The 21,374-nt window shown below is 52.4% G+C and overlaps 3 protein-coding genes across 3 annotated transcripts; all 3 read left to right on the forward strand.

Annotated features, from left to right (window-relative positions):
* The first annotated feature begins 293 nt into the window (after window positions 1-293).
* ACAP1 (ArfGAP with coiled-coil, ankyrin repeat and PH domains 1) lies at window positions 294-14,514 on the forward strand. Its single transcript, XM_081161891.1, has 22 exons — window positions 294-538; window positions 1,063-1,120; window positions 3,859-3,978; window positions 4,204-4,257; window positions 4,339-4,397; window positions 4,640-4,823; window positions 4,953-4,997; window positions 5,118-5,213; window positions 5,324-5,398; window positions 5,490-5,599; window positions 9,736-9,787; window positions 9,883-9,983; window positions 10,317-10,440; window positions 10,540-10,751; window positions 11,391-11,460; window positions 11,584-11,678; window positions 11,779-11,948; window positions 12,555-12,727; window positions 13,145-13,254; window positions 13,337-13,447; window positions 13,798-13,847; window positions 14,156-14,514. Exons 1-22 carry the CDS (start codon window positions 486-488, stop codon window positions 14,254-14,256), a joined length of 2,223 nt encoding a protein of 740 aa, XP_081018017.1. The 5' UTR covers window positions 294-485; the 3' UTR covers window positions 14,257-14,514.
* A 773-nt stretch (window positions 14,515-15,287) lies between these two features.
* Window positions 15,288-18,008, forward strand: KCTD11 (potassium channel tetramerization domain containing 11). The gene has a single exon (XM_081161892.1). It carries the CDS (start codon window positions 16,052-16,054, stop codon window positions 16,751-16,753), a length of 702 nt encoding a protein of 233 aa, XP_081018018.1. The 5' UTR covers window positions 15,288-16,051; the 3' UTR covers window positions 16,754-18,008.
* A 281-nt stretch (window positions 18,009-18,289) lies between these two features.
* TMEM95 (transmembrane protein 95) lies at window positions 18,290-21,374 on the forward strand (the record flags this gene model as incomplete). Its single annotated transcript, XM_081162043.1, has 6 exons — window positions 18,290-18,458; window positions 18,694-18,750; window positions 18,953-19,033; window positions 19,279-19,383; window positions 19,498-19,585; window positions 19,848-21,374. 6 exons carry the CDS (start codon window positions 18,290-18,292, stop codon window positions 19,894-19,896), a joined length of 549 nt encoding a protein of 182 aa, XP_081018169.1. The 3' UTR covers window positions 19,897-21,374.

Raw genomic sequence — 21,374 nt, forward strand, 5'->3', positions numbered from 1 at the left:
ATTCTTACAACAACCCTTGAGGCTGGGCTGTCATCCTCATCTTCCAGACAAGGAAACAGGAACCTGAGTGCTTGCCCAGGGTCATGCATCCTCTAAGTGACCAAACCAGGATTTGAACCTATATCTGCCAGGCTTTCAAAACTCAACCACTAAAGGAGAAAGAAGCAGAGAGAGACTTGGCCCCCAGTAGGAAGGTGACATGAGATAGTCTCTGAGGGCGGGGCTGTGGCTTCTCTGATCTCAGGCCCCTCTCTTCAGCCCAGGCCCCGCCTCTGCCCCTCCCAGCGCTGCCTGGAAGTGTGGGGTGAGAGCTCCTAGGACACCCCTTCCCCTTGGGGAAAGAATTGTGACCCCTCCCAGGCTCTTACCCAGAGAGACCACTTTTCTCCTTCCTCACCAACGCCCCTCTGGGGCAGGAAGTGCCTCCACCTGTATCCCCACCCGCCTGGCCCCAGGATCCACTGGCCTGAAGTAATCAAGCTGAGATGACAGTCAAGCTGGATTTTGAGGAGTGTCTTAAGGACTCCCCCCGCTTCCGGTAAGTGTGGGGGCCAGGGGAGGGGTGGCCCGATACCCCCCTACACACATGCACACGCACACACACGCACACCCCCATACACACACGCACCCTTCCCCAAGCCAGATGTCCTAGAAGGGAATAGGTCTCAAAGGGACAAGATCAAGCTTGTGGGCCAAAGTAGTACCTCTGCTATCAAGTCCAGAGGGGCGTCCAGTCTCTCAGCCCCAGAGCTGGTGTTCCATCCTTCCTTTCACTGGGACCCCTGCCCCTCCCCCAGCACCTGCTCTGGGCGGTTAGCAACTTCCTGCCCTCACCACATCCACCCTCCTTCTACCCTTCCTGTTCTGGCCTGGGCCATAGTAGCTCCCACACTGTGGAGTGAGCGAGCAAAAGAGGGCTGGTGGGTGGGCCTTCTTAACCCACCACCTTTTTCTGTCTGTACCCTCTACCCCCTAACCCCAACCCCTGACCTGACCTTGCCAAGGTGGACAGACCAGATGCACCCAAGCTCTGTTCTCTTGACACCATCCCTCCTTTCCCAGAGCCTCTATTGAGCTGGTGGAAGCCGAAGTGTCAGAATTGGAGACCCGACTGGAAAAGGTGACTCGGGGTCCGATTAAAATGAGAAGGGTGGAACCAGGAAGAAAGTTAGAGACAGAGAATGAGTCCCAGGGATTATTGAATGCTAATTATCTGGGGTAGATGTTGGGGGCAACAGAGAAACAAGAAGGTGGTTCTGTACCCTCAAAGAGCTCGGGATCTTGGAAAACAAGTCTCACTTTTGGACTTACCCTGTCGGCTCTTGAGCCCTGCATCATGCCAGCCCTGGGCTGTTGGGTAGAGCAAGACTATTTCTGCCCAGGAAGCCCACAGACTGACTGGAGGACAAACCAGTAAAATACTAAAATGCGATACAGTAATGCCTTCCCTGGCCCCTCCTTATAAAACAGCACATGCATGTGCAAGTACAAAATACATATACTCCCATTCCCTTACTGGCTTTGTTTTTCTCTACAGCATTTATCTCAATCTGACATAACATATTTACTTGCTGTATTAGTTTTCTATTGCTGTATAATCAATTATTACAAATTTAATGACTTCATACATATTTTTTATCATAGTCTCGGTGGGTCAAGAGTTGGGGACAGCTTAGCTGGTCCTCTGCTCAGGGTCTCACAGGCTGCAGTCAAGGTGTTCCTTGAGGCTGCAGTCTCATCTGAGGCTTAGAGTTTTCTTCCAAGCTCATGTGACTGAGGCCCTCATCTCCTAGAAGCCACCAATTCCCCTTCCATGTGGCCCTGTCCATAGACATTTACTTCATAGTAACTTGTTTCTTCAAGGCCAGCAGGAGAGTCTCCTTCATGTGTGCTGGCAAGATTGTGTCAATTTACATTGGAATGTAATCATAGGAGCAAACCCATCACCTTTGCCTTCTGGCGTAACCTAATCCTAGAAGTGCCATCCCATCACCTTTGCCACATTCTTCTGGTTAGAAGCAAGTCCCAGGTCTTACTCACACTCAAGGGGTAGGGATTATGCAAGGGTGGGAATCACTGGGGTCACCTTAGCATGTGTCTGTCATGCTACTTTTGCTGATTTTTTTTCTTGTCTACTTTTCTTCACTAGAATGTGTCATGAGGGACTTTTATGTTTTGTTTTTGCTCAGTCTCCAATGCCTCTACTATGGCCTGAAAGTTAGTGGATGACCAACTAATATATACATATATTTTTTAATTAAAATTTTTATTTTGAGTTAATTATAGATTCACAAGAAGTTGCAAACACAGTACAGGGAGATCCCACATACCCACCACCCAGCTGCCCCCAATGGTGGCATCTTACATAACTAGTATACTACCAAAACCAAGAAATTGAGATTGGCGTGATGCAATGAACTGTCCACTGGCCTTACATGGATTTTACCTGTTTTGCATATGCTCTTTAAAAAAAAATCTTTGTGTATAATTCAGTGACACTTTATCATGTGTATAGATTCTTATAACTTTCACCACACTCAAAATACAAAGCTCCTATCACCACAAAGGAACTCTTTTGTACTGCCCCTTTCTCTAATCCATGATAACCACTCATCTGTTCTCCATCTCTAGACTTTTGTCGTTTCTAGAATATTATAATTGGAGTCATACAGTATGTGACCTTTCAATATTGACTTTTCCCTCCTACTCAAATAATGCCCTTGAAGTTTATTCAAGTTGTTGCATATCAGTAGTATCTGTAGTTCATTACGAACAGTACCATTGCTGTGCTCCATTCTGTTGTATAGATGTACCAGTTTGTCACTAGTTTAGTCTTATGAAAGTTTCTTACTCAGGTATTTGGGGGAGATGGGTGGATAAGGAAAAAACTGCACATTCAGTCCCCCAGTTTCACACAATGGAGTTGTGAGTATCTGGGTTTTTGTCCCTTGTCACAGACATCCCATGGGGACATCTAATAAGGTTTGATGTGACCAGTTTACTGACCGTTACTGACCTTGCTAGCCATCTTAAGCTACATTTCCCTGAAGCCTTCACTAGCTGAAAAGTATTTTTCAGTTCAACAAAAGTTCACTGGGATGAGCTGACAAGCTCCACAGTCACTTGCTCCATCCTAGATACAGTGACTCAGGCCAGAGTCAAGTGACATCACCTCAGGGTCAATGCAGTTCCTGCAGGTAACAAAGGCCAGGGATCAGGAGACCTCACTTTGGCTTCTGGCTCAGCCACCTGGCTCTCAGAGAGACCCTCCTCCTCCTCGGGCTAGTCACTTGTCCCCTTGTTTGTCAATTGGGACCAGACAGAATGGGCCTTAGGAGTCCCCTAGCATGCAATCTTCACCCTGACCCTGTGGCCTACTGATCAATTTATATTTATGAAGGAATGTTCAATAAGCACAGAATGGGACAAGTCCAGACAGTTGAAACTGTAGAATTTACACCAGTTAAGTAGAGCATTCATCCTTTGAGCCAGCCAGTGCATGAGGATGGAGTTTCTCAAGAGCTCTGGATCCAAGCAGTTGGGGCAGGACAGGGAGAGACACGTAGGAGTGGACAGAGAAAGATGTTTTGGAGGTGAAGCTTGCACTGGCTTTGATGACAGGCTGGGAGGAGTTTTGTTGCAGGCACAGAGCAGTGGGAGTAAAGCAACAGAAATGAGAAAGTACCAGGTCTGTATCAGGAACTGCAAGAGCTGGGCTGGGCTACGGAGAAGCACGGGCAAGGTCGTGAAGGAGGGGCACAGCCCAGGGGAAGGTGAGGGGAAGTGGGGCAGGAGTGAGGGTTGCCACCAACTATGGTGGCGCATGGCATGACTCCCTGTTGCCCTGTTGCTTCTTAGCTCCTCAAGCTGGGTAATGGCCTCCTGGAAAGTGGGCGCCATTACCTTGCTGCTGGCCGTGCCTTCATTGTCGGCATTTGTGACCTGGCCCACCTGGGTCCACCAGAGCCCATGATGGCGGTATGTTTAGGGCCCAAACCAGGGTGGGATGGGGTCTGAGATGAGAAGAGATCCTGTGGAAGCTGGGGGAGAGTTGATCTGGGGTTTGCAGGTCCCAGCATGGCTCCTGCTTCCATCGAAGACAGCCATAGTTGGCTGGTCTAAAGATGGGAGGGCCCTACCCTACCCCCTCACCCCCCCCTCCAATGCCTGGTACTCTCTCTCTCTCTGCCTCTTCTTGCCTAGGAGTGTCTGGACAAATTCACTGAGAGCCTGAGCCACAAGCTGAACAGCCATGCAGTGAGTGGGGGTAGGTAGGGCAGGTGGGGGAAGTGAGGTTGTGGTCCTGACCTTTGCCTTCCAATCTCTGCTTCCCCTCAGGAGCTTCTAGATGCTACCCAGCACACGCTGCAGCAGCAAATCCAAACCCTGGTCAAGGAGTGAGTGTTGGGAGGGAAACCAGTCCTCCAGCCCTCTTCCCATTACCACAGGGGCCTCACTGAATGAAGCTGTGAGACTAGGGGTTTCTGGTGGCCTGATTGCTGTCCCCCATCCCAAGAACACCCTTGGAGTTCTGACTCTACTGAGGCTAACTGACAGGCTATGAGTGGGCCTGCTCTTGGAACTTCTCTGCTAGGAGCAGATGGATGTATCTGTGATTCTTTGTATCCACCACCTCTAGAGGTCTCCGGGGTTTTCGAGAGGCTCGCCGGGATTTCTGGCGAGGTGCTGAGAGCCTGGAGGCTGCTCTCACCCACAACGCAGAGGTCCCCAGGCGTCGGGTCCAGGAGGCAGAAGAGGCAGCAGCTGCTTTGAAGACTGCGCGAGCTGGGTACCGGGGACGGGCACTGGATTATGCCCTACAGGTGCCTGTCCCCACCAGTCCTCTTGGAGTACCAGGGCTTCAGCCACCTCAAGGCTAGAGAGTCCCTGGTGTGCATTGGGAGGGAGCACTGTGTTTTTAAGACTGACCTAGGGTACTTTTGGGCCCTCAGATCAATGTGATCGAGGACAAGAGGAAGTTTGACATCATGGAATTTGTGAGTTGCAGTGGTCGCAAGGGCAAGGTGGGGAGGTGCCTGCTGATGGAGAACAGGAGGGAAGAGGGAAATACCGAGGGGTCCTTCCTCACCTCTTCTCCCTGCCCACCTTGACCCCAGGTGCTGCGTTTGGTGGAGGCCCAGGCTACACATTTCCAGCAGGGCCATGAGGAGCTGAGTCGTCTGGCCCAGTATCGCAAGGAGCTGGGTGCCCAGGTAGGGCCCCATAGAACAGGCAGGTGGTGCAGGGTAGTGGGCTCTGAGATGACTTTCCTGGCTTAGTTGGGGGACGTTCAGGCCACCTGAGATGCCCCTCCTATGCCCAGTTGCATCAGCTGGTCTTGAATTCAGCTCGAGAGAAGAGGGACATGGAGCAAAGACATGTGCTGCTGAAACAAAAGGTGAGGCCTGGCGCTGCTGGAGGGAGGCAGATGGGCATGGGGCCTTGCTTTCTGCTCACAAAGTTGCCTTTTGACCTTTCTGTGCCCTCAGGAGCTGGGCGGGGAGGAGCCAGAGCCAAGCCTCAAGGAGGGGCCTGGTGGCCTGGTCATGGAAGGGCATCTCTTCAAACGGGCCAGCAACGCATTTAAGACCTGGAGCAGGTGAGGAGAGGACACCCCAATCAGCCAAACCCATCCAATTAAATATTTTTTGAGTGGTTATAGTATGCTAAGTACAGCAAGGAAAAAGACAAAACCCCCTGCTTCAGAGAGTTTATGTTCTATCAGCAAAGACAGACAATAATATGACAATTAAGTAAATGTTATATTAGCATATGTTATGTTAGAAGGTAAGAGTGCTAGGGGAGAAAAATAATAAAGTAAGGGACGTGGATAGCTGAGGAAGGGTTGCAGTTTTAAACAGAGTGGTCAGGATAGGCCCCATGAGAAGGTTCCTTTTTGTTTTTTAATCCTTGCTGGAAGATATTCTTTCCATTGCTTTTCAGAGAGAGTAGAAAGGGGGTTGGAGAGAGAGAGAAACATCAATGTCAGAGAGACACATCGATTGGTTGCCTCCCACTCACCCCCTGACTGGGGGGGAGGCCTGCAACTGAGGTATGTGCCCTTGGCCAGAATTGAACCTGGGACCCTTCCATCCACAGACTGATGCTCTAACCGCTGAGCAAACCGGCTAGAGCAAAAAAGGGGCTTCTAAGTGAAGACTTAAAGGACTTTTGAGGGAAGAATGTTCTAGGCAGGAGGGAGAGCCAGGCCAAGGCCCTGAGAAACCTGGAGTGTTGGGAGGAGCAGAGAGGAGGCCATGGGTGTGGACAGAGGAAGGGAGAAGGAAGTGGTAGGAGATGAAGCTGGAACTAATAGGGGTGTGAATTATGATAGGGCCTTGTGGGCTTCTCTAGGGACTTGGGCTCAACTCTGAGGGAAATGGGGAGCCATTGCAGGGTGCAGAACAGGATGGTGATCTGCTCTGACTCTATTCCTTCCCCTTCTAGGGCCACTGCCAGCCCGCATGGGATCTTTGTGCAAATTAGATCACATTTGGGCTCCTTCCCCAGGATACTGAGCTTTTTCCCCAAGATACTGCCATCTGTCGAAAAAAATTCTAGCAATAGACTTATTTTTTTTTTAATTTATCTTTATTGTTGAAAGTATTACAAATGTCCCCTTTTTTCCCACATTGATCCCCTCCATACCCCCAGGCCTTCACCACACTATTGTCTGTGTCCATGGGTTATGCATATATGCGTGTAAATTCTTAAGTTAACCTCTCCCTACGCACCCACCCCTGCCTGCCCTCTGAGATTCATCAGTCTGTTCCATGCTTCTGTGTCTCTGAATCTATTTTGTTCATTGGTTTATTTTGTTAATCATATTGCACATCTGCGTAAGATCATGTGATATTTGTCTTTCTCTGACTGGCTTATTTCGCTCAGCATAATACTCTCCAGGTCCCACCATGCTGTCTCTTAGGGTAAGGGATCCTTTGTTTTTATAGCTGCATAGTAGTCCATGGTATAAATGTCCGAGAAGATGCTTGATATGATTTCAGTCTTCTTGAACTTGTAGAGACTTGTTTTGTGTCCTAACATGTGGTCTGTCTTTGAGAATGTTCCATGTGTACTTGAGAAGAATGCATAGTCTGCAGCTTTGGGGTAAAATTTCTGTAAATGTCAGTTAAATTCATCTGCTCTAGTGTCTCATTTAGAATCACTGCTTCCTTGTTGATTTTTTGTCTGGAAGACCAGTAAAGTCAGTGGGGTGTTAAAGTCCCCTACTATGACTGTATTGCTGTCGATCTCTCCTTTAAAGTCCTCCAGAAGTTGTTTTTTTTCCAGCTTGTGTGAGTCTTTTGTTCTGAGGTGGGTCTCTTGTAGCCAGCATATATTTGGGTCTTATTTTCTTATCCATTCAGCTACCCTATGTCCTTTGATTGGAGCATTTTAATCCATTTACATTTAAGGTTATTATTGATAGATACTTATCTATTGCCATTTTACTTCTTTATGCCTATGTTTCTCATTCTCTTTATTTCAACTTATTGCAGCAGTCCCTTTAACATTTCTTGCAATGCTGGTTTGGTGGTGATAAACTCCTTTAGCCTTTTTTTTTTTGTCTGGGAAGCTTTTTATTTCACTATCTATTTTGAATGAGAGCCTTGCTGGATAGAGTATTCTTAGTTTCAGATCTTCGTTTGGCATTACCTTGAATACTTCATGCCATTCCCTTCTAGCCTGTAGAGTTTCTGATGAGAAGTCAGCTGACAGCCTTATGGGAGCTCCTTTGTAGGTAAAATATTGCTCTTCTCTTGCTGCCTTTAAGATTCTCTCTTTGTCTTGAATTTTTGGCATTTTAATTATGATGTGCCTAGGCGTGTGCCTCTTTGGATTCTTCTTCCTCTTCCTCCTCCTCCTCCTCCTCTTCTTCCTCTTCTTCTTCTTTGTATGTTTTTTTTTATTGATTTCAGAGAGAAGATGGAAGAGGGAGAGGAAGACAGAAACATCAATGATGAGAGAGAGTCATTGATCGGCTGCCTCCTTCATGCTCCCTGCTGGGGATCAAGCCCACAACCCAGGCATGTGCCCTGACCGGAAATCGAACCTCGATCTCCTGGATCATAGGTTGATGCTCAACCACTGGGCCACGCCGGCCGGGATCCTTGGGTTCTTCTTGCTTGGGAAGCTCTGTGCCTCCTGAACTTGTGTGACTTTTTCCTTCACCAGGTTAGGGAAGTTTTCTGCCATTATTTTTTCAAACAGATTCTTTAACCCTTGCTCTAACCCTATATCTTCTGGTACTCCCATGAATTGAATGTTGCTATGTTTCATGTTGTTCCACAGCTCTTCCCTTCTGTTTTTTAATTGTTTTTTCTTTTTGGTTCTCTGGTTGAGTGATATTTTCTACCCTGTGTTCTAATTTGCTGATCCAGTCCTCAGTTTCCCCTAATCTGCTGTTTATTCCTTTCAGTGTTCTTTTTCTACTGTGTCATTCTTAATTTCCTTCATAGTTTCCATTTCTTTTCTCATACTATCGAGCATCCTTATGATCAGTATTTTGAACTCTATATCTGATAGATTGCTTATTTTCATTTCATTTAGCAGTTCTTCTGAAGAATTCTTTGTTCTTTCATTTGGGGCTTGTTTTTTGGTCTCCCCATTTTAGCTGTGTGTTTGGATTTGTTTCTATGTATTAGGTAGATCTGCTAGGACTCCCAGTCTTTTGTGCGGGTTTTTTTGTTGTTTTAGTTTTTTTTGTTTTTGTTTTTGTTGTTTTGTTTTTGTTTTTTTAGAATTGAGAGAGGAAGGGAGAGAGAGACAGAGACAGATCAGTTTACTGTTTCACCCATTTATTCATTCAGTGGTTGATTCTTGTATGTGCCCAGACTGGGGATTGAACCTGCAACCTTGGCATATCGGGACAACGATTCAACCAATTAGCCACCTAGCCAGGGCTAGCACTCCCAGTCTTTTGGATGGTCTCTGGTGCAGGCCAATGTCAGATGCTGTTTGTGACTGGCCTTGAGTACCCTGTTTGAAGTTTTCCACACTCCACAGCTTGTGGCTCCCTCTGCTGAGGCTGGGTGTATTTGAACAGGACCAAGATGCCCACCAAGGTCTGCTTTTCCAAGCCCTGGGTCCAGAAGCAAATCAGGCAGACTCAAAACACCCAGAGGCTGACTGTATTCAGTTTCTTAATGAGCCTCAGGGTGTAGAAACTACACAGAGTGGGGTGGCTGATTGTTATTGTAATGGACTTATTTTAAAAAAAAAAAGAAGAAGAAGAAGATTCATGGTACTTTAAATATGTTTTTATGAATGTTTTAGAAAGAGAGGGAGGGAAAGGGATAGAGAGATAGAAACATCAATGAGAGAGAAACATCATTGATCAGCTGCCTCCTGCATGCCCCCTACTGGAGATCGAGCCTGGAACCTGGGCATGTTCCCTGACCGGGAATCGAACAGTAACCTTTTGGTTCCTGGGTCGATGCTCAACCACTGAGCCACACTGGTCTGGTGCAATAGACTTATTTTATTAGAAAAAGCATTTTACCGTCATCTGCTGGAAAGGTGTCTTCATAAATATATCAAGTATGTGAATAGTGCCCCTTAGACAGTCTACACAACTGTCCACCCTCCTCTGGAATATCTTATGGGACACTCAGCCCTGATCTCTCTCCTCTCAGCAAGATCCTTATGAGGCAAAGGACACAGACTCCCTGCTGTCCCTGTCCCAGCCTCATTCTGATGCTGCCCATGTCCAAACTCCACTTCTACCTCTTGCAGACGCTGGTTTACTATTCAGAGCAACCAACTGGTTTATCAGAAGAAGTACAAGGTGGGTAGCCTGGGTGCCGGAGACCTGGGCCCAGGGATACTCAGCCCTTGCTTCGCCTGGCTGGATATCTGCTCCTTATCACCTTCTCCTCCCAGGACCCTGTGACTGTGGTGGTAGATGACCTTCGTCTCTGCACAGTGAAGCTCTGTCCTGACTCAGAAAGGCGGTTCTGCTTTGAGGTGGTATCTCCCAGCAAGTGAGTATAATCCCCAGCGGTGATGCTCTAATATCTCTAAATCTTTACCAGCTGGAAAGGTAGGGCTAACCACAAAGGCATCCCTGGAGCAGGGGCTTAGAAACCCCCTATGCACCCCCAGGCATTAACCTTTTAGTGGCTGGATTGTGGGGCAGCCTGGGGGGAGGGTAAAGGGTGTTGGGGGATATTTAAAAGGATATAACCTACCGGTGCAGAAATATTTCAGTATGACTGGTACCGGTTGACTACTAGCTGAACGTCAGCCTGCTCATCCTGCCACATGCTCCCCAGGCCTCAGACCCCTCTCTGCTCTTGGTCCCCATTCCTGCCCAGGTCCTGCCTCCTGCAAGCTGACTCAGAGCGCCTTCTACAGCTGTGGATCAATGCTGTGCAAAGCAGCATTGCCACGGCCTTCAGCCAGGCTCGACTTGATGATAGCCCCCGGGGACTAGGCCAGGTACCTTAACATGGGGGTTCAGAGCCAGGTTGCCCAGGGAGATGGGACATCCCTTCTCTTAAACCCCGTGGCCACTCTTTCTTCCCCTGTCTGCCCCAGGGCTCAGGACACCAGGTCATAGGCTCTGCTGTCACTCTGGGCCCTGGCGGGACTACAAGGGGAAGGGAGCCAGGTGGAGTGGGGCATGTGGCAGCTCAAGTGCAGAGTGTGGATGGCAATGCCCAGTGTTGTGACTGCCGGGAACCAACTCCTGAGTGGGCTAGCATCAACCTTGGTGTCACCCTCTGCATTCAGTGCTCCGGCATCCACAGGTCAATCCCCAATGCCCCAAGCATGGGCCCCATTCCTTCTGGGTGCAGTGTTGGAGGGAACCAAGATAGAGCCCATCACCCTGCCCTGACTTCCTCTTTGGCTGTCACTGGGCACAGGCCTGGGCTGAGCCTGTGGGGCACCAGGTGGATCCAGATGAGCCCAGCCTCTCAGTGTCCTGGTCTAGCCAGGTTTGGGGTGCACCCACAGTAGTTTATTGGCTTAATTGGAGGTGTGGGGTCAGGACTGCTGAGGATGGGTGAGCCAACAAGGAGCAGAGAGAGGAGAGGTTGTGTGGCCTTAACAAGTCTGTATGGCCCTCACCCTGAGTCAGTTTGGTAGAAGAATGGCAGGAAAGAGTTGTCTAGGCCAAAGTGCCAAGAGAGAAGGGAGGTGGATGGAGAAGATGATGCCCTTAAAATGAAATGTAGGAGAAGAAGTGAGAAGAGGGGATGGTGATGGGCAGGATCCTGCCAGATGCAGGTGAAGTCTCCATGGCCCCAGTTGCCCTGCTGCCTCCTCGCCCAGTGCCTCTGCGTGGGCTCCCCTGCAAGACTTTGTCTCCAAGTCTTTGCAGGAGCAGCAGCCACTCCCCCAGCTGCTGCCTCACATAGGGCCTGACTTCCACTCTGGTCTTCTAGGAGCCTTGGAGTTCATTTCTCCAAAGTCCGGTCTCTGACACTTGACTCGTGGGAGCCAGAACTAGTGAAGGTGACTTGGGGGTGTTATGAAGAGGGTGGGGGTTGTGGGTTGAGGACAGAGCTGCAAAGCTCTGAGGGCTCAGACACTCCCCCAAACCTACCTAATTGTCTGCCTCTGCCTTGGCACCTGAAGCTTATGTGCGAGCTGGGAAATGTAGTCATCAACCAGATCTATGAGGCCCGTGTGGAGGCTATGGCAGTGAAGAAACCCGGGCCCAGCTGCTCCCGGTGAGGCGGGGGGGAGGGTCTGGGCTGCCCTCTTCACAGGGAGGCTGGAGTCTGGAATGAGAGGAGGGAAGACCGTCCCTTTCTTTGCCCCGCCCTCCAGGCAGGAGAAGGAGGCCTGGATCCATGCCAAATATGTGGAGAAGAAGTTCCTGACCAAGCTTCCTGAGGTTCGAGGGCGAAGAGGTGGCCGGGGGCCCCCAAGGGGGCAGCCTCCTCTGCCCCCAAAGCCTTCCATTAAGCCCCGGCCAGGGAGCTTCAGAACCAAGCCAGGTATAGGATTGGCTGGGCATTCATTGAGCACCTACTGTGTGCTCAGCACTGTGTCATACCTGGTGGGGAGATTCAGAGTATGAGGACCAGATCTTCCCTTTGAGAATGTTGAGGAGCTAGACCATATCGGCACTGGGTGGGGTTTTTTTGGGGGGGGGGGCACTGGTTTAGAAGGTAAGGTTCTAGGGCTTATAGTGAAGAATGGGAAGGGGTGTGGGGCTGGGAGTAGGTAGGGAGGGCGATGTAAGGGTTTCAACAGCATAAGAAAGTCAGGAGTGAGAAGGAGCTAGGGTCTCTAAAGGCCTGTGAAGGCGGGTGTGAGTTTGGCTAGAGAAGAGGGAGCCAAGAGAGCTGAGGCAGACCTTCAGTGAGTCAGCTCAGTCACAACATCCCAGCCAGTCAGGGTGGTTGGACTGGAAGAGGTGAGTGATGCTTTCTAGCCCTAGGGGCCCCACACACATACACACTCACACACCCCTCCACTCCCCACCAATCCCCAGAATCTTGAAGGCTTCCCCACAATTGCTAAGTGACCTACCCATTACAGCATCAGGGGACTTTGCTGAGGGCTTTCTTCCCAGACTCAAAGCTGATTTCCCCTAACAGAACCACCCTCTGGTAACCTGGGCAGCCTGCACCCTGGGGCCCTGCTGTTTCAAGCTGCTGGGCATCCTCCATCCCTCCCCACTATGGCTGATGCCCTTGCCCATGGAGCTGATGTCAACTGGGTCAACACGAGTCAGGAGAACGCCACACCACTAATCCAGGCCACAGCTGCTGTGAGGCTCTTGTCAACCTCCCCACCCCACCCTAAGGCTGCTTCTCTTCCCTACTCCTGACTCTCTCACCCCCATCCACCCGCCCAATAGGGAATGATAACCAATAGAGACTATTTGCTAAGAGTGTGTGATTTGGAGGTAAACAACCTGGGTTTGAATCCAGGCTCTTACTACTTACAGTTATGAACCTCTGTGCCTCAGTTTCCTCATCTAAAATAGGGATCCCATACCTCATTAGATTGTACTGTGGATGTAATGTATGGATACATGTAAAGAGCTAGAGCAGAGCATGACACTTAGCTGTACCCCTAAATTCCTGATCCCACACCGGGCCCTCTGAACTGACCCCTCTAAAAATCTTTAAATCTGTCTCTAAAGATGCCACCCTCTCTCCCTATTCTCTACTTCTCGATACAGAATTCTCTTCTGGCCTGTGAGTTTCTCCTCCAGAATGGGGCGAATGTGAACCAAGCAGACAGCCATGGCCGGGGGCCGCTTCACCACGCAACCATCCTTGGCCACACTGGGTAGCAGTGGCAGCGATGATGGCTTGGGGAGGAAGGTTCCAGATGGGATGAGCTCCTGGCTAAACCTGGCTATCCTCTCTAGACTGGCCTGCCTGTTCCTGAAAAGGGGAGCTGACCTGGGAGCTCAGGACTCTGAAGGCAGGGACCCTCTGACCATCGCCATGGAAACAGCCAATGCTGACATCGTCACTCTGTGAGGATGCATGACAGGGCAGGACTAGCACCTTTCACATGGGCATAGCTAACTCCAAGACCCCAGTGTGCCATGGGAGACCTGGGGAGCGGGGGGGGGGGGGGGTCAGCTCCTGGACCAGGCAACAGACAGGATGCTCCCAGGTGTTGACAGTGTGGAGTAGCAAAGGTGTAGGCAGGGTCCAAGAACGGTGAGCTCATCCTGAGAATCATCATTCCTCAAAAATGTTGTCAGGCATCTTTTAAGCACTAGACCCAGGGCAAGCAGATGAATAAACAACCCAGCTTAATGGATGGGAAGTTGGGGGGGGAGGGAGATTGTCATTCATTCCTTAATTCCCTCCTCTTTAGGCTTCGATTGGCAAAGATGAGAGAGGCAGAAGCAGCCCAGGGCCAGGCAGGTAAAGTACCCCCCCACCCCCACCCGGCCCATCATTGTAACTCTGGGCTTCTGGCCCCTGGTGACCTGTACCCCTTGTGTCCAGCTTCATTGATTAATTCTATTATTTATTCAACAAATATGTATGGGGCGTGTTGGACACGCTGGGCCTCAAAACAGAGTGGGGGGAAAAGGCAAAGGCTGTGCCCTGATACCTCAGGTGTTGCTTCCACCCACGCCAGTACCAGGACCGCCCGGGGGTCCCCAGCATACTCTCCTGAGCTAGGGGCCCAGCCTTCCGGGCTCCCAGCCCTTGCTCCCTCGCCTTAGGAGACGAGACATATCTCGACATCTTCCGTGACTTCTCCCTTATGGCGTCAGACGACCCCGAGAAGCTGAGCCGACGTACTCATGACCTCCACACGCTTTGATTCCAGGCTTTCCAGGGCCCACGACCCCCGCCTGCCCTGTGCCCATTAAAACCTTTGTGCTTGCCCCACCGGGCGTGGCTTAGTGGTTGAGCGTCGACCCAGGATCCAGGCGATCGGGGTTCGATTCCCGGTCGGGGCACATGCCCGGGGTGCGGGCTCGGGCCTGCGGGAGGCAGCCAGTCAATGACTCTCATCATTGATGTTTCTATCTCTCTATCCCTCTCCTTTCCTCTCTATGAAATCAATAAAGATATATTTAAAACAAACAAACAAAAACCTTTGTGCTTTGCTCTTGCCTTCCTAGTTCATTTATTGGGCTCCACCTCTGGCCTGCAGGGTGTTGGGCGCCGTGGCTCCCGGGGTGCGAGTGGATAGGAGTCTGTGAGCTCCAGTCACACTAGCAGCAACTCCCAGGGAGTGAACTGGAGGCTGTGGCCTCAGCCCTAGCACCGGGAGGCCCTGGGGCAGGGCTCTGGGGCTCAGGCAAGGTGGCCAGAGCCTTCGGGTGGAGGAGAGAGGCTGCTCCCGCGGGCTGGGGCCGGCCTTCCCTTAAGGGGGCGCCGGCGTGGGGCGGGGATGGAGGGCAGGCCCGGCCACCCCGCCCTGCGGCATCCCGGGAATGCGGCGGCTCAGCACCCTCCCCCTCGGGAATTCCGCGGGTCCCCAGGCTCCCGAGGGCCACGCCTCTGCTTCCTCAGGGCGGCGGGACTGGGGGCTCCCGCCCGCCGAGTTGCAGACGTGAGGTCGGGCACACCTGGGACTGGCTGGCGGCCTCCGCGGCCACATCCGGAGCAGCGACGTCGGGAGTCATCCCCCGGTCCCCACCCCCGCTCGCGTCCGCCTGTCCCGTCCAGCCTGTCTTCCGCGTCCTCCCAGTGTCTCCAGTTCGTCACTCTCCGCTCCCACCTCCACCCGAGGCGCCGGAGCCCCACGGGGGCGGGGGGCGGGACCCCACGGGGGCGGGGGCGGGGCGCCAAGGGGGCGGAGCCGCCTCTTAAAGGTCCCGGGGCTGCAGCCCTTAGGCCACTTCCTGGGGGCGGAGAGGACTTGAGCTGCTGCTGGGACGCTGGGGCGAGGCGACGCGCCCGGTCCGACTCCCGACCGCTTCCACCAGAGTCTTCGGACGATCGGACCGTCGCGGCTCGGCCTTAGAGCGCATCCCCGCTCCCCAGCCGGTCGCCAGGCGCCTCTGCATCAGCCCCGGGAGCCCCGCCTCCGTCCCCTGGGACCCGCGCGGGAGCCAGGCCTCTGACTGGCCCGGGAACCCTGCGTGGACTCACCCGCGGCCACAGCGATCTTCCCGAGGACTCGGAAGCTGGACCCTTCAAAGAGTCGGCCTTGTGCTCGCGGGTCGCCTGCTGGCGGGATTCCGGAAACCCACTGTCTAAACGCCACAGAAAGGAATCGCAGGTCACCCAGGATCGGATGCGTCTGTACCTAAACCTCCCTCCCTCTTGGACTTCCCCGTGCTCTTTTCATCCGTTTTCTAAACCTTTGGGCATTTCTGTGCCCAGAAGCCATCCCCCACTACCCAGGTAGCTGGGTGAGCCTGGAATCTTGCTGCCTTGTACTCCAACCAGTGCCTCCAACTGAGAGTGCAAACCTTACGACCCAATTCTGCACACACCGAGGAAGTTCTGCCTTTTCTTCTCTTTCTGTGTCTCCAGTACCCCCCAAAATTTCCCCTCCTCCTGTGCCCTCTTCACCCCCCTCCTTTGGGGGCCCCGTGACCCTGAATGTGGGGGGCACGTTATATTCCACCACGTTGGAGACCCTGACTCGCTTCCCAGACTCCATGCTGGGGGCCATGTTTAGGGCTGACACCCCCATTCCCCCGAACCTCAACTCCCAGGGAGGTGGCCACTACTACTTCATCGACCGAGATGGCAAAGCCTTCCGGCACATTCTCAATTTCCTGCGACTGGGCCGCCTGGATCTGCCCCTTGGATATGGGGAGACAGCGCTTCTCAGGGCAGAGGCTGACTTCTACCAGATCCAACCTCTCCTAGACGCCCTGCGGGAACTGGAGGCCTCTCAGGGGAGCCCTGCGCCCAGAGCTGCCCTGCTCCACGCAGATGTAGATGCCAGCCCCCGCATGGTGCACTTCTCTGCTCGCCGGGGCCCACACCACTATGAGCTGAGCTCTGTCCAGGTGGACACCTTCCGAGCCAACCTCTTCTGCACCGACCCAGAGTGTCTGGGTGCCATGAGGGCCCGATTTGGTGTGGCCAACGAGGAGAGAGCAGAAGGAGGACCACACTTTCGTCTGGAGTGGGCCCCCCGCCCCACGGAACTTCCGGAAGGGGAGTACAGGAAACTGGGGCTTCAGCCACTGTGGACAGGGGGGCCAGGAGAGCCACGGGAAGTGGTGGGCACACCGGGCTTTCTGGAGGAGGTGCTTCGGGTGGCTCTGGAGCATGGCTTCCGTCTAGACTCCGTTTTCCCTGACCCTGAAGACCTGCTCAACTCCAGATCTCTGCGCTTTGTCCGGCACTAAAAACAGAACTGGGAATATTGCCCTCAGTTTGACTGGAGGTGGGGAGAGAAGGGGACAGCAAAGAGGAGGAGGGCTCCCCTGAAGCCCTTTCCTAGCTCTGCTTCGGGAGCTGTGAGAGTGAGAGGTCCCACTGCACCTGACTGGAGCTCAAATGTGGGCAGGACTCCCCAAACCCAAGCACACTGAGGGCTCACAAGTGTTACAGAGGGTCTGGACTGGTGCTAATCCTGGGAGGGGAGGGGTGGGGAAGGTTCCCTTGGCTTGTTCTCACCTGAGCCTGGGGACCTCCAGTTTCCTTGGTTGGAGCTCAATATTCAGGGGTTTGGAAAAGTGGGGACACTTCTCTGCCCAGGCTAGGCCTAGCAGAACACTGCAGGGACACTGAGGTCTGGGAGGAAGAGGGACTTTGGATTGCTCTAATGTGGTCTCCTGGACTGTGACTTCTCTTCCTGGAGCTGAGTGGCCTGGCCTGGGAAGGGAGATTCTTTGCTGTGTCCCAACCCACCTACTGAGGAAGACAGAAAGGCTACAGCCCACCCTAGGCTGGCATAAGAGAGCTAGGAGAATCCTCTAACTAATTTGCATCCCTCTGGAGATCCAAATGTTTTAAGGATCTAATATTGGTAGAGCTGGTCATGGGGAGGAGGGTGGCGTCTTCTTGAGCCTTGGCCTAACTCCCTTCATGTAATCGTGTGTGTCAGTGTGTGTCTGACTGATGTGTGAGTCCCTGACATCTGGGCTCCCATCTGTGTTGCTCATGATGGTGTCTGTGTGTTGGCCTTTCTGTGGTCTCTGCATGTCCAGGCCTGTTTGGGTTGCCCAGACACTGTTTGGGCACCAGGTGTGTCTATGGGTATGAGTAAACTGAGAACGAATAGTTTAACCACAAGGGCTGCATACATGCATACATGTGCACTCACGTCACCACGTATGCAGGAAGGCCTGGTGGCGTTTAAGTCACCCTGGTGAGAGAGGTAAGAGAAGCCGCTGGGCTTAGCCAGGCCTTGGAGACCTTCATAGAATTCTTGGTTGTTAAGGCAACCATGGGCCTGTTGCTAGGAGATAGCTGAGGAAAGACTCAAGGCTGCTCAGGGTAGAGAGGAACTAAACAGGAGAGTTTGGGGAGATTTGGGGGGGATATGGGAAGGGATGGGATTTCTGCATCCCCGAGGGCATGGGATACTCATGAACAACTCCCCGGGGGGAGTCACTTATTATTTATCACTGACAAGAGGAAAAATAAAGTTGCTTTTGGAACCACAAACTTGTACAGGCTGCTGAGGGCCAGGTTGGGGGTGCTGTCCCCTTTGCAGCAGAAGTCCTGCTTTCTCCACCCATCTCCCATTAGCGATGTCTTCTTCTGGTCCCCAGTTCCTTGGGCCCCAGCCAGGAATGGAGCAGTGGCACTGTTCTAGAATGCTCAAGAACCTCCAACTGTTCTGGAACACTACAACTTCCAGGCAAAGGGCTGGAACCAGGATCACAGAGCCTTCCTATGCCAGGTGGGGCCAGCTCTAGCATTCCCCATTGGGCCTCATGTGGATGCTGGCACTAGGTGTGGCTTTCCTGGCAGCTGCCCAGGCCTGTATCTTCTGCCGCCTCCCAGACCATGAGTTGTCAGACCGCCTGACTTGGCTCTGCAGCGAGATGCTTACCCAGTGGGAGGACTGTATGGTCTCCTGGAACTTCTCAACCTTTGCCTTAGGTAAGTCCAGACATCCAGGGATGGACCCAGCAATAGTCACCCCCATGCCCCAAGCAGGGCAACATGTGGCTTCCCAGCTGTGCCCCTCAGCCATCACCTCAGTCCACAGCCCTCCCTGAACTCACTAGCCTCTCCCTCTGGGAGAGCTTCTTTGGACCTTGGGAAAGTCAAGAAAGACCCCAGAATCTTCTTCTGGGCTGATGAAGAAATCACTGGTCCTTGCCCATCTCCACAGATGAAGTGTCTATGAACAGAGTCACAGAGAAGACTCACAGAGTCCTGAGGGTCATTGGTGAGGTCATTGGGGAAGGCACAACCTAGGAGCTTGGATGGGCATCAAGGAGGGGAATGGGAGGAAGGGGCTGAGGAGGTAGGCATGAGTGGAGGGCAGGTGGAGACAGAAGGGGTTGTTTGGGGGGTTACTGGGTAAAGGGGTGGAGGTGAACAGGTACTGTTGAGGCCCTGGGCAGAACTGCTGCTCTCTGCCTCCCCAGAGATCAAAAGGTCTTTATCCTCACTCCCTTTATATTGGAAATGGCTTCAAAATATCAAGTTTCCTGAGTACACCAGGGAAGGTACTGATGTGGAGGGGAATCAAGGGGTGCCAAGGGTCTCGGGCCAAGGGGCGTGTGGCTGAACTGTTCAACTACGCCCACCCCTCCTTGTCTTTCATTTCAGCTCTCTGCAGTCCCACCTGTTGTGAGTAGAAAAGGAAAGGGTAGTGAGGACAAGGGGCTTGGGGTACCTGAGGAGAGCCTGGCAGTTGGAGGGAGGAAGTGGGATACTCTGGAAGGGTGGAGTTGGGGCTTCCCCTCCCCAGCTCTGGTCCCACTCTCTCCTGCAGGGGGCAGCACCACCCTGTACAACTGTTCCACCTGCGAGAGCTTCGAGGTGCTCTGCTGGCCCCAAAAGCGCTGCTTCCCAGGTCCTTACTCCCCAACCCTGCCTCACCTCACCCAGATCTTTGAGCTCTTAGGCGCCCCCAGTGTCAACGGGTATAGTCCCCAGGATCTTTCACTGCTTCCTGGGTTCCCTGCAGGAAGTCATGATCTTTGGGAAGCCAGGATTCTGCTCCTCTCTGTCTCTGGAACTATCCTGTTACTGGGCGTCCTGAGCCTTGTGCTGGAGTGAGTCAGGGGATAAGGGCAGGAAACAGCCTCACCACCTCTGACCCGCCCAGTACCTTCCACCACCCATCCTTCCTCCTTCCCTTCCCTTCCCTTCCCTTCCCTTCCCTTCCCTTCCCTTCCCTTCCCTTCCCTTCCCTTCCCTTCCCTTCCCTTCCCTTCCCTTCCCCTTCCCCTTCCCCTTCCCCTTCCCCTTCCCCTTCCCCTTCCCTTCCCTTCTTCCCCTTCTCTTCCCAGACCTCCCACCTCCATCTTCCATCAGGTTCCATCGCCTTGAAATAAAAAGTGACTTACAAAGAGGAAGATACTAACAGAACCCAGCCTCCAGCTGTAAGGAGAGTGTACCCACAACTTCCACTTCACTTGGGGGATGGGGGGGTAGGCATCCAGCCTCTTAGTTCCAGCCCCAAAGTTTCAGTCTTCCAGATTCTGAAACCCAGATGTCCCCATGATCCCACTGTCAGAGAGCCTCCAGGGATCCAGGCAGCCACAGCTGGAAAGTTCCTCCCCTCCAGCCCTCAACCAATCAGACAGGGCAGTCACCAATGCCAGGAAAATATCTACAGAAGGAAAGAATCCCCTCCACACACACCACCACTGCCGCACCCCTTTCTGCCTGTTCCCGTAAAGTGGGGGCTGTTTGCCCCTGAAGCTACTCTTGGCCCTCCTATGACTGATTGGGAATCCGGGAATGAGTGTTCTGGAAAACTTCCTCCCTCTCCAGCGAGACCACATCAGTCAGTCTGCTGGCATGCGCTCCCTCCATTTAACATTGTGAAGCTTGGCCTCCCACAGAGGCTTCCCTCCTGCCAGGCCCAACTAAACTGCTGTGAAATGGCCTCCACCCCTGCCTGGTCTCTGTCTGCAACTGGATGGGAGGACAGGAAACTCAGTGGAGCACAGTGGTTCTCAACTGGGGGGATTTTGCACCCCTGAGACATTTGCCAATGTCTGGAGACATTTTTTATTGCTTTGATGGGGGGGGGGGAGTAATGCTACTGGCATCTAGTGGGTAGAGACCAGGGATGCTGCTCAACATTCTAAAATGCCCAAGAGTCTCTCCACAACAAAGAATTTTCCAGTCCAAAATGCCAATAGTATGTGGTTGAAAAACCCTGGTGTTTGGTCTCCTGGCTATCAGGAGTTTTGGTTTGGGAGATGAGATATGGGACATGAAAAGAGAGGCCTGTTACCAACCACAAGGCCTAGGCCTGGAAGGGATCCAGACCCTCACCTACCTCAGTGGTTTTCAAAATTGGGTACTTGGAGGCTCCAGGGTCAAGGTTCTTGATGAGCTGCACATTAGAGTCACCTTAGAAGCTTTAAAAATTACCCATGCCTGGACCTCGCCGCCAGAGATTCTGAATTTAGTGGTCTCATATGGGGCCTTGGTTCATCTAACTTACAGTCAGGGTTGGAACCACTGTTCTGGGGGTACCCGTAAAGGTCCTGGGATGGGGAGAGGAATGCCTACCCCTTCCAGGAAAGTACCTTCCATGTTGTTTTACATGTTCTAATCCGCTCCTGTCATATTACATGCAAAAATGAGACCTAGAGATCATACAGCAAGATTATCTAACTTGCCCAGTTGGCGTGGCTCAGCGGTTGAACACCGACCTAGGATCCAGGAGATCGCAGTTTGATTCCTGCTCAGGGCACATGCCCGGGTTGCAGCTCACTCCCCAGTGTGGGGTGTGCAGGAAGCGGCCGATCAATGATGACCCTCTCCTCACTGATGTTTCTATTTCTCTCTCCCTCTCCCTTCCTTTCTCTGAAATCAATAAAAATA

This window comes from Miniopterus schreibersii (genome assembly GCF_964146895.1).
Source record: "Miniopterus schreibersii genome assembly, chromosome: 16".
In the NCBI taxonomy this organism is placed as follows: Eukaryota; Metazoa; Chordata; class Mammalia; order Chiroptera; family Miniopteridae; genus Miniopterus; species Miniopterus schreibersii.

Bases quoted from the DNA above. Each gene is read 5' to 3' on its own strand.
- ACAP1 (XM_081161891.1), top strand. From the start codon at position 486: ATGACAGTCAAGCTGGATTTTGAGGAGTGTCTTAAGGACTCCCCCCGC. The intron at 9,788-9,882 runs GTGGGTAGCCTG...TTCTCCTCCCAG, and splicing joins TTTATCAGAAGAAGTACAAG to GACCCTGTGACTGTGGTGGT. The intron at 9,984-10,316 runs GTGAGTATAATC...ATTCCTGCCCAG, and splicing joins GAGGTGGTATCTCCCAGCAA to GTCCTGCCTCCTGCAAGCTG.
- KCTD11 (XM_081161892.1), top strand. From the start codon at position 16,052: ATGCTGGGGGCCATGTTTAGGGCTGACACCCCCATTCCCCCGAACCTC.